The 12,625-nt window shown below is 30.4% G+C and overlaps 1 protein-coding gene across 1 annotated transcript; it reads left to right on the top strand.

Moving 5' to 3' along the window:
• Window positions 1-7,253: 7,253 nt before the first annotated feature.
• LOC146903052 (uncharacterized) lies at window positions 7,254-7,717 on the top strand. The gene has a single exon (XM_085735907.1). The coding sequence runs from the start codon at window positions 7,410-7,412 to the stop codon at window positions 7,614-7,616; it is 207 nt and encodes a 68-aa protein (XP_085592033.1). The 5' UTR covers window positions 7,254-7,409; the 3' UTR covers window positions 7,617-7,717.
• Window positions 7,718-12,625: the final 4,908 nt, after the last annotated feature.

The raw sequence follows: 12,625 nt of genomic DNA, 5'->3' as shown, positions 1-12,625 counted from the left end.
GAGATTCAACGTTGTTCCTTTCAATGTCATGTCAGCCTTTTGGTTAAAGGGAGGGAAGAGAACTCGGACTCGCACAATAAAGATTTAAGAATGGGTTTAACATGTTTATAAGAAGAGGCGGGTAATTCTCTATTAAAAGTCATGTTTTATAAGAATTCGGGTTACTTCAACTCAAATGTTATAAAATTGATTTGTAAGATAAAGAATATGTCATTTAATTGATGTGAGACTCTCAACCATACTCTCGTGTAAATTTAATTTATATCCATAATTTTAAGTTATGGTGACATCTAAGGAGAAGTTTGCATATTGTTACACGTTAATATCTTATAACCAAACATTAAAATTAAGGTAAATTCTCACATATCTTGATATTTACGAGTCCCTTGTTCATATCTTCAAACTACCATAGTGTTCACAACAAATTAATGGTAAAATATTAAAATTCTAAGCTGCGAAGAAGAGGGATATTACATGTTCAAATACGCATTAAAAAGTCAAATGTCTCCACAACCTTTATTTCCATACATATAATCCACACTATTGATTTATACACCAAAACAATGCATGCCCTTTTTCTTTTGATGGAATAATATTTTGACTAAAAGAAAAGAATTGAAATGAATATATTATGCGACTTTTTACCTTGAATACATATTGTAATTTAAATATTTTATTTTATAAAAAGATTATGATTCATTAATTTAAAAATTTGAAAGTTCCTAGAAGTTACCAGCAATGAATAATGTATTATGAGAAATAATATTTATTCAATATAATAGTTTTTCTTTTACTAATTCAATGTATTATAAGTAGTGCAATAAATATTTGTTAGACTTTGCTAACTTTTATGCACCAAATAAGTACTCTCTCCGACTCTATATATATATATACTCCCTCCGTCCCAAATTATAAGCAAAAAAAAAAAATCACACTTATTAAAAAAACTAAAACATAAGAATTTGGAGTGTAGTTTTTTGTGTTTTCTTTGAAAAAAAATTTTTAGGAAGATGTAAAAACAATTTTCATTGGCTATTGGTTATGGAAAAAATGAAAGAGAGAGAAAATTAAATGTAATTTGCATTTAATATTATGAGAATAAACAAAAGTTTTTCTTGGAAAAGAGATTTTTTAAAAAAACAAGATTAAATAGGATAAAAGTTTGTCTTTTTTGCTTATATTTTGGGACAAAGAAAATGAGTTTTTTTTTGCTTATATTATGGGACGGAGGGAGTACCTCATTTGTTTTTTTTCTTCACATTTCTTAAGAAAAATTGTTAGTACAGATAATGTGTATATTTTGTATGTGAATATTACTGAATTGTCATTTGTTTGTATGTGTATTAAATTTGACTTTTCAGACTTCAAGAGAAGTTAGTAAGTAGTATTAATTAGAGTAGGTTTAGAAAAGAAAAAAAATAAATGCATCTAGTAATTTGTATAATGGCTTATAGTCAGGAACAAAAATTTTTTCTCAAAAAGTGCTTATAATTAGGGACGGAGAGAGTATCTGTATCGGTCCTTTAAAAAAAGTACTTCTATCGGTCTCATATATAAACAAATATTTTTTAAAGGTTCATTGAATAATTGATGTATCTGGTATGTATTATAAACCAAATACATTAATTATTCAATGAATAAAGAAAATCGTTATTTATTTAATTATATATATAGAATTATTCAATGAATAAAAAATCTTTATTTATTTAATTATATATATATATATATATATATATATATATATTTATATAGAATTATTCAAGAAGGAATATATTTAATGTGATTATTTTATGTTTAATGTATCTAAAATAATTTTGACTTATAAGATTTCAATACACTTCCTTAAAAAAAAAATTAATACACTTAATGGTGTTGATTATGAGTTTATTGAAAAATAGAAAAAATAAATGTATCTAATAATTTAAAAATGAATTTGTATTTAGAGATAAAAAAAATCTCAAAAGGTACTTATAAAAATGAACAAAGATGGTATATTTTAACCAAACATTGAATTTATTTTTACAAAAATTTGGAAAATTCTATGGTGAAGTCATGAGAATGACTTTTCCGGTGAAGTTAACACTATAGAATCAAAAGTGTAGTGACTAACACCTCACTATTTGTACGGTGACATCAAAAGTTCAGTCCCCACAGTATCATCAATTCATCAGATTAACAAGACTACACTTAATCTAATTTTATCCTACCTTATTTTAAGTGTAACACCCCACAAATGGTGTGTTTGGTAAAAAGAAGCTATAAGCTAGCTGATAAGCTAGCTGATAGCTGAAAAGCTAACTTATAGCTGATGGCTGATAGCTGATAGCTTATAGCTGAAAAGTTAGTTTATTAAAATAAAAAGTGTTTGGTAAAATTAGCTGTTGAAGTAGCTGATAAGTATAAAATGACGTAAAAGGACGTATTTATGTTTTTTTTTTATAAATCATATATACAATTTTTATTACTTAATGTATTTCTTTTAAAATGTTTAAATTTATTTCAAAATATTTTCATCTTCACAATGATAGATAAACGTGCTTTATAAATTCAATTGACATTTTTTATTCGACAAATTTTTATTTTTTGACGAATTTATTTAAGTAAACTTGTTTCACTATTTATTTAACAATAAATATTATATGAATTACAAGCAAGGTCATAAAAAAAAAAGTGAACAGCAAAATAGAGAAAACTATACCATGCAGTGACTAGCAAGCTGTGAGCATGGATGCTGTAGGCCATAAAACGTGGGAAGTGGGTGGTTTTTTTTTTATTTAGAAATAATAAAATTAAATTAACAAGGTTAAATTTGGAAGAAATTATAAGAAGCTATAAGCTACAAGCTCAAAAGCTACTTGAAATAGCTTTTCAAAAAAAGCTATAAGCTTACGAAAAAAGCTTGTTACCAAACACGTCAAATTTTGATCCAACAAGCTTATAAGCTAATTCAACAAGCTATAAGCTAGCTTCTTGTTGTTACCAAACACAGCCAAAGTGTAACACTTAAGATTATCACATAATATCATCAACTATGTTTGCATGTTAAAGATGCCAACGATAAAATAGTACATGTAAGTCCAAGATGTTGCAAGCATTACTAGATGAATTATTATTGATCATTAATCAGTAATCAACAATTTAAAAATGAATCAAACATTAAGATCAAAATTAACTTTTTCAAAAAAGCCAATTTCCTGACTGCACCGTAGAAGCTCCCTTAAGCTTTATGTTAAATAATGAAGTAAGTTTGAAACAAACCGTTAATTAAAACTTACAAATTATTATTTATTTTTTTAAGAGAGAAAATTAGATTCAATAAACCCAGTTAATTGACAAAAGAAGAACAAAGACCGGGATAAGAACATGACCCAGTTAATCCACATAAACCCTGACGAGTATTACAAACATTGTCAAAAACAGAAGTAGAACCAACCCCTAATGGGTACAAAACGAAGAGCAAACAAGCACCCATCAAGTTACAGATAGATGCTTGGTGAGGTAACCCCTTAATTCAAAATTTCAACTTGCAAGATGATGACGAGCTCAATGCAAATTCAACGGCTAGTGAATTTATTCAAAATTACCATTGGAATATACTAGCCGATCTGTGCCAAAATATTCCATCTTGAGGCAACTTGTGGTGCAAGTTATCATACCGTCAAAGCAAAAGCGTGATCAATTAATTGATTTGGAATACTACAACCTCAGATAATCTATGTTTTTCTATTCAAATCTCGTAAATCTCAAGAGCTTTTAGTGCTACAAGCCTACAACTATTTGGTCTAAATTAAGACATCCCTCCCTCAAAAGTCTGCTATCTGGGTCGGTGCCATGAGGAAATTATTCCATTTATACTTTGTCAACTCATATGCAGTCCGTATTTGGTGTGCCTTGGCTCTTCATTCAACATTGCATTTCTCATCATTAGATGACATTTGGAGTCTTTGTGAGAGAGGTTATTCACATTAGTGTAAGTTGGTCATCAAATATGCCATTATTAATTTATGAATGCTATTTGGTCTGCTAGAAACAATTCCAAATTCAACAAGAAAATCACTCCTTGAAAATCCTATATTTCTCAAATCATACATAATGTTTCACCAGTTAGGAACAAATCCAAGCTTTCTTCCATTTCATCAATGACAGAATTTGTGATCCTTAAAGCCTTCAAAGTCAATATACATCATCCAAACGCCCTTATCATTAAGAAAGTAGTGTAGCATCTTCCTATTGAGTAGTGTAGCATCTTTCTCAAATGCCTCAACTTTTGGAGGTGAAATAAGAAACAAGTTTGGTCAATTTTTAGGTTTGTTTGCATAATACTTGGGCATTAGTAACTCTCTAAATGCTTAGCTCTTTGGGGGCAATGAGAACTATTAATATAGCCAAAGACTAAAGCTGAAATAATTTATAGCTTGAGAAAGACTCCATGCTTATGGTTTTAGCTTTAACTCCTTTGTGGTGGTGCCTTGACAGATATGGAACAATTGTATTTCCATGTCTTCCTATGAACTTCGTGGTATCACTTTTGCTGATAAGCTAGCTTGAATTCTTTTGTCAATCACTTTTCCAATCCTATATCTGTTCGAGAAGATTATGTTAAAAACAGGCTAGGGGTGCCTTGTTTTAGTTAATCAATTTTAGTGAGCTAGCTTCTTGCTTCTCACCTAGTTTAAAAAAAAAAAAAATGATATCTCACAAAGTGAATATCTTATAAACGTTGTCATTCGAACATCACAAAGTAAAACAATCAGGAAAATCATTTTAGATAGACTACATAGTTGGGCAGAGATATTCATATGTCCGGTCATTGAAATTATAAGTAACAAAAAGAGTAAAAGCAATTTTTTATTACTTTATATTTGTGTGTTGATTTATTAGATATTCACTTTTCTTTTTTACCATAATAACCAACTTCTTAAGAAATGATTTTAAAAAAATATAAAAAATTTGATTTTTTTTTTTTGTTATGCGAGCTACTCATGGCCCATACAAGCTAGACGAATGGGTAACAATCTATTTAAGGTCGAGCTAAAAAGCAATAGAAAAATTTAGACTAAAAGTTTAAAGTTTAATCCCTCAAATATATCGGACTTGGCGTGTCGACCCATACATGCCAACTCATTTTGACAACTTTACTATCGAGGATTCTTTCAACTAACAGTGAGTCCAACCATTAAAGCACATATGTTGGGGAATGAAAAAAAAATTAGTGGTAATCAATGTGGAAGCGGATTCTCTTAATTGATTTTTTTTTTTTTGGGGGGGGGGGGGGGGGGGGGGGGGGGGTTGGGATAATATAGAGATCTTGACAAATGATAATACAGAGATCTCCATATTATCTTTTTAATTTTATTTATTTTTTTAACTGAGAGGATCCATTTCTAATTCTCTAATGTGAGAGCACCCTCTCTCTTCTCTAACGTGAGAGCACCACAATTGAAAATAAAATGTATATTTCTAATTGAGATAGTTTAAGTTGATCAGATCCTCGTGAGCATAACTCAGCTGGTATGGACAATGCATAAAATATGTAAGGTCCGGGGTTCAAACCCGGCCACCACAAAAAAAAGTTTAAGTTGACCAGTAAATCATTGTTGTAATGATGTAAAACAATTATATTCAGTTTTTTGAGGTATTGAATTAGAGTTATCAATTAAAAATTATAAATAAGTGATGCGTATACGTGAGATCGACAAAAAATCCACTTAAAAATAGTACCTTTTTTTAACGAAAAAATAGTACCATTTTGGATGCTCTAAGTTTACAAAGTAATCTATAAAATATACTATTTAATGTTATAAATAAAAAATAAATTCAATCAACTTTAAATTATTAAATGACTATAAAATATATAGTTATTTTAAACAATTAAAATTATAAAGTTTAAGTCAACAATTATTAAAAAACTATATTTAAAAAACTCATAAAAACAATTTAATAATATTTTTTAAGGGAATTAATTAAAAAAATTGAGGGGAAAGAAATTAATAATATTTTAATAAATTTGTAAATACGTTTTGAGCTTTGTAACTTTCTTTAATTTGGTGAGCTATCAAGATATAGTACACTAACCCAAAAAAATTATGTACAAAACAAAAGTACAAATAAGTTATGCAATTATATCTTGAACTCATTCTTTACTTCCTTAAAATGATATCAACAAGACCTTATCACGATATTTTTTACCGGAAATGTGACACGGTCATTTTCCACCACAACCACGGTTTCATATCACTTGCATAAATGGAAAAACAATGAGCAAAGCTTTACAAAAAAAGTGTCCTGTTTGTGTTGATGTAAATAGTAGCCACGAGCACACTTGTCCAATCTTACAACAGCCAAACCAGATCCCTGATGCTGTTTTACCACAACGAGGTCGATGCCAACTATAACGTCTAACCATCGAAAGCAACGTGTGAAAGTGAAAGCAATATATTTTTTTTTTAGGAAAAAGTGAAAGCAATATTGTTACTCTTTTATTTTGATTTTATTTTTGTAAGTTTTTACTCCTTCCATTTCAAAATGAGTGTCGCTTTAACAAAAAAAAATTGTTTTAAAATGAATATCACTTTCAGTTTCCAATGCAATAATAATTTTTTCTTTTCAATTGTACCCTCCAATTAATACTCTGCACACTACTTCCAAAGTATTATTTTTAAAACTAACTAATGGTTAATAAGGATAATTTGGTAAAATAACAATTCTCTTTCTTTTAATCATTGCATTTCTTAATATGTGTGTAAACACCTAAAACGACACTCATTTTAAAACGGAAGGAGTATATTACACGTAACTCATTCTTATCAAACCGGTTTTTAAAATTAAATGTGCACTTTTTATAAACTTTAATAAGAGTTTATCTTTATTCAACGAAAAGTCAGATCTTCTCACTACACTCTTTCACATAGAACATTATCAAGTTTAGTCTATGATATCATATTAATTAATTTTTATATTGCGCTTAACTTAATCCTTAAGAATCCGGTTTGTTTGCAAGGTGGAATCTACTATTTATAAGCTCTGATTAGATCTTATTTTTAGAATGATGAATTATTAAAATGAGTAATATCAATCATCAATCAATAAATAAAATGTGGATATTGTAGTAAATTATAATGAATTGTGAATTTATTAAAAAAAAAATGATTTTCTCACGTTACTCTTTAGAATTACCATTTCAACCTTGGAGGAAGTCCAAAATAAGGCACCAAAAGTTGTCCCTCTTCTATAAATGCAAGTAACTCTCCTATTTATGCCCATACCAAAATTGAGACATACACAGTCACACACTCTTCTCCTCTTGCATTGCAGTCCCCACAAGTAACAAAACACAGTACATAACAAGCATCATCAACATCATCAAAACGGAGGAAAAAAAGAGAGCCAGTTGTAGTGGCAGGAGAAAAATGCGGTTGTCTTACGTTTGTGAGGGACAACAGAAGGAATTGGGAAGACAACAAGCACCTGGTTCTTGTCCTTATTGTGGTGGCAAAGTTGAAGCCATGGATGTTGAAGTTCAATCCAAGCTCTGCTTTTTACCTATGTGCTTTCAGATCAAGAGGAAATACTTTTGTACTCTCTGTTCTAGACGCTTAGAAATTTTGTATGACTAAATTATGCTTAATATTTGTCTTCATTTTGGCCATTAGAGATGAAAATAACTAGGCCTGGTGGGTTATGATATGACTTATGAGTATTTGTTTTGTTTTGGTAATAAGTATTATTTAATTTTTCTTTTGTTTATGTTTATGCTTATCTTGTTGTTTGTTCTTCTGGGTGCTAACAAGTCCATTATTCCAACATGTTTAACCGGTACCTCAAAATAGGCCCCATATTGAGTACTTTTGAGATGTCTTTTTTTGTCTGAAGTTTTGAATTATGGTTCACACTATTCAGTTTCAATCAAATCAATGCTTGTGGAACCGTAGATCCGGATAAACTCTATCAATTTGCATCTCAATATTGTGAAGTTGAAAGCTTAAACTCAGAAGTGTCTTATTTGTTGTCTTTTTGGGATAAAACAATTTTTGTGAAAGTGACTAGTGATGAATGTGGATCACTAGAGATTCAAAATTGTATTTTCCAGTGTCATACTGCTAATGCTGGGTAAATATATGGCAATGAAACACAATGCAGCACAGGACTAGTCAATTATCATAAGGGTACAATTTTAATTCTAGTTATATACGGATGATGGATTGTTGTGCACTTGGTGGGTCAGTTTCTGAAGATGCTTAATATCCATCCACCAGCTATGTGAAGAATCCAAACAGAACCAACAACCCAAATTCAGCCAAACGTTCTTGGCATGCAGACTACTGACACAGAAATGCAGTAAATTAAATTGCGGGGAAGTGATGTTAGAAACTTCAAACAGCAAGATTCATATTCACGCAACAAAAATGTTTTATGGACACTGTTGTGTTTGTGTTGTGAGTTTGAAGTTACATATTGCTTAAAAAAATGTATATTAAACACTTTATCGATGAGAGAACAGGTGAAACGAAAACCTTCAAGTTTTGAGTTAAAGTGTTTTGTCAAATTCTCTTTATATGGTTGTTTTTTCTTCAATCGTGGATGATCTCTACGCTTCCCTCGTGACTGAACAAAATTAACCAAATTGATTCAAAGGAACTATCTAACCAACTAAATTAACCAAAATCGTACGTAAAAGGAGTGTCTACTTAAAGCATCACACTCACATTTGCAATGGTCTGTTTAATTTAATCTCACTTTCAACAACAAATTGCCTTGCAATGGTCTGTTGAACGGCTTGCTTAGTGTGACATGGATGAGAGAGATGATTAATCCGTTCAACACAATTTAATGAATCAGAACTGCCACGCGTCGCGTTTTAATTGGTTCCTTTTTGGCGCTTGTAAAACACGCGGAAACAGGGAGCGTGAAAAGCAGATGCCGGAGAGAGAAGAAGAATTCTGCAATATGGAGGGACACATGGTGCTACTTTATTGGTTGTCTGGTTTTTAATAATTTTAATAAAAAACCTCAATTATTTCATTTTAAAATATTTTAAAAAAAACAAAAAAATATACCAAAATTCATGATTTTTTTTCCTCTATAAATAGAGACTTGGTTCATTTGATTTGGACACAGGAAAAAAAATCAAGTTTTTCACTATCTTCTTCTTATTATTATCTTTCTATTAGCAAATTAAGTGAAGTTTTAATCTTCTTTCCAGTGAAATGGATCCCAATAAATTTTGCTTTTACAAAAAAAAATTGTTAAGTTTTTCTTTATTTTAATTTAATTATAATCGATAATTGTAATTTTATGTAATTATAAAAACAAAAATATAAAATTAAATAAGAATAAGAATAATAGGTGGTGGGGTAGAGTAGGTGGTGGGGTAGAGTGTTGAATGAAAAAAACCATTGAAGAGGTTAAAGTTGAATGAGTGTTGAATTAAGAGAGAGAAGATGATGTGGAGTGTTGGGAATTGAAAAAGTGGGTGTTGAATGTGTTGAACCATTGTAAATGGTTTAGATACTTGGAACATACAGGTACACACCATTTGTTTATAATTTTTCAATGGGTTGATAGTGTTCTAATATAGATCATTTCTAGTTTACCCCCATGTAATTTTTTTTTTATTACGTCCTTGTAATTTGAAGATTCTTTGGTTTGAAACCTTCATGAATTTTGACTGTACAAAATCGAAGATATGGTAGGGGTAAACTGAAATTTGCTCAAATTACAGGGGACGAAAGTATCAGAAATTTTGTAATTTGATGTCATGAAGGGCCAAAACCAAATAATCTTCAATTACAAGGAAGGAATCTATTTTTTTACAGAGGCTAAACCGAAAATAGCCTATATTACAGGGGGTAAAACACTATTAACCTTTTTTTATTAGTAGTATTTAATTAGTACTCTATCGCTTCAAGCCAATGACTCTAAAAAAATTTAACGCGCACATAAATAAACACTCATTTATTTTTCTCTACAAAAAATCCATTTATTTTAATGATAAAAATAAAAATGTGTGAGCTCCCTAGAGAAAATGTCAGTGCTTATTTGAGTTACTCAACTCAGCAAGCACCTTTCACTTTTTCTCTCAAGTGGAAGTACTTATGTAGAACTGAGATTGAAAATAAGATGAGCCAAGTTAGGCTTTGGAAGTTGATTAGCCGATATTGCCACAACCACTAACACAATGTTCCGAATCTTGATAAATGATGCCTCATATGAAATGATTATTCTTGGTAGGAATCCGATTGCGAAGAAGACGCGAAATAAAAACATAAACATTCAAAGGAACTTTCTCATGCCAAATTAAATATGCTAATAACGAAGGAGATTATGACTCATTATTAGCGAAAAATTGACAAGCACTTTGAACTGCATAACCTGCTATAGGATCTAGTTGTCGTCGTCAATGTCAACCTGTAAAGTAACAACCTTCGCTGCCACTTCTATGCATTCCTATCCACACCCCCAACCCCCCCCCCCCCCCCCCCCCACACACACACACACACACCCTCCCTAAAGAAAGCATCTCCACCGTTGAAATCTAACGATTTTCAGTCAACTCAAACAATTGCCTAAACCTATCTCTAAGAGGAATACTATCTAATCAAGGATTCATCCATACAAATGTTTTGAGTCCATTATCAACCACCCTTTTTAAATTATCATTGAACCAACTCCTTGCCCCCAATAGACTGCTTTATGTATCACTCATCTGTCGTTCCATGAAGCTTTTCCATTAATCTAAATGTCTATATGCAAACAATGATGTAGTCATGGATGTGTCTATTAACCTCTCGAAATTTGTCAAATGTTTTTTTTTAAATCTATATTGTTCCTAAATATAAGACCCCTTTAAAAAAAAACAACGAATCATATCCATATTGTAAGATCTTGATATGAACCTATCAATTTAAAACCCTCTTAAAAGACGTCTTATAAAAAGGGAAAAGAAAAAACTTAAAATGTCTTATATTTAGGAATGTGGACAGTAGGAAGATCCACAATTGAATTAGATCAACATTACACCCGTATAACTATGATTTTTTTTGTTACACCCGTATAACTATGATATGTAAATATGAAAGTACGAGTCAGGAACCGTTGACACCAGGTGTCAACGGATTCGTTGACACCAAATTTTATCTGTTGATTTTATATGATCCAAAGGTTAATATTTATTGAATTCAGACTATCATGTACCATATCCTATTGTGATTTTCATGTCCTAATTTGTTCTACTGGTTTTTCTCTCTTCTCAAATTCAAGGGTTACTTCGTTGCCATTTTCTGTCCTCAATGTTTGAAGTTGCAATTGGCATGATCAGTGTCATATTAATTTTTAAATTGTTTTTCGTTCTATCTTTTTTAATTTGTGAATATAATTAAGAAAAACAAGAGGCCATCTTCAATAGCATAATATTAAGAAGAAGAAGAAGAAAAAAAAAGTGCATATTTTTAATAAAAAAAGGAGTTGTTAGTCTTAGATCCTTGTTATGAAAAACGAATAGAAAGGTTGGCATTTGCAGTAGAACAAAAGGGAAAATAAGAAAATTTGTTTTGAGAAATGTTTGCTGCACATTCAAAACAAAATTATTTAATGGAATTGAATTCCCGAGTAATTAGAGAGAGAAACCGGTAAAATAAATTAGGAAATGAAAATCATAGTAGGATATGGTATATGATAGTCTTAAGTGAACAAATATTAGCCTTTGGATCAAATAAAATCAACGGATAAAATTTGGTGTCAACGAATCCGTTGACACCTGGTGTCAACGGATCCTGACTCTTTTTTTTTGTGGTGGCCGGGGTTTGAACCCCGGACCTTGCATATTTTTATGTATTGTCCATACCAACTGAGTTAAGCTCACGAGTACAATGGATCCTGACTCTGAAAGTACACCAATCATATATTTTTAATAAAAAAACAAGTTGTTAGTCTTAGATCCTTTTTATGAAAAACGAATAGAAAGATTGCCATTTGCAGTAGAACAAAAGGGAAAATAAGAAAATTTGTTTTGAGAAATGTTTGCTGCACATTCAAAACAAAATTATTTAATGGAATTGAATTCACGAGTAATTAGAGAGAGAAACCGGTAAAATAAATTAGGAAATGAAAATCATAGTAGGATATGGTATATGATAGTCTTAAGTGAACAAATATTAGCATTTGGATCAAATAAAATCATCGGATAAAATTTGGTGTCAACGAATCCGTTAACACCTGATGTCAACGGATCCTGACTCTTTTTTTTTTTTTGTGGTGGCCGGGGTTTGAACCCCGGACCTTGCATATTTTTATGCATTGTCCATACCAACTGAGTTAAATTCATGAGTACAACGGATCCTGACTCTGAAAGTACACCAATCATATTGAAATTTAAAATTTTAAAAATAAGAAATTTACGATAAGAAAACTCAATTAATCTTTAGAGTTAGAAGTTTTTTTTTTTAAAAAAAAAATAAGAAACTTTTAAATTATCTCAATTTCAATGGAAAACACGTTTAAAGCAAAGATATTTAATCTAATAACCAATTATCAATATTTGTTGTAAATAAAAAGTTGAAACTAATGAGGATGTCCTAATTTTTTATTCTTTTTGCGTTAACACTCTGATTATATTAGAAAGAGGCAT

Source organism: Medicago sativa, chromosome 8, assembly GCF_051527215.1.
Source record: "Medicago sativa cultivar Bolivia chromosome 8, Bolivia_mono, whole genome shotgun sequence".
In the NCBI taxonomy this organism is placed as follows: Eukaryota; Viridiplantae; Streptophyta; class Magnoliopsida; order Fabales; family Fabaceae; genus Medicago; species Medicago sativa.
This window is presented reverse-complemented; position numbering and strand designations above follow the sequence as displayed.

Coding starts and splice junctions, on each gene's coding strand:
- LOC146903052 (XM_085735907.1), top strand. CDS start 7,410: ATGCGGTTGTCTTACGTTTGTGAGGGACAACAGAAGGAATTGGGAAGA.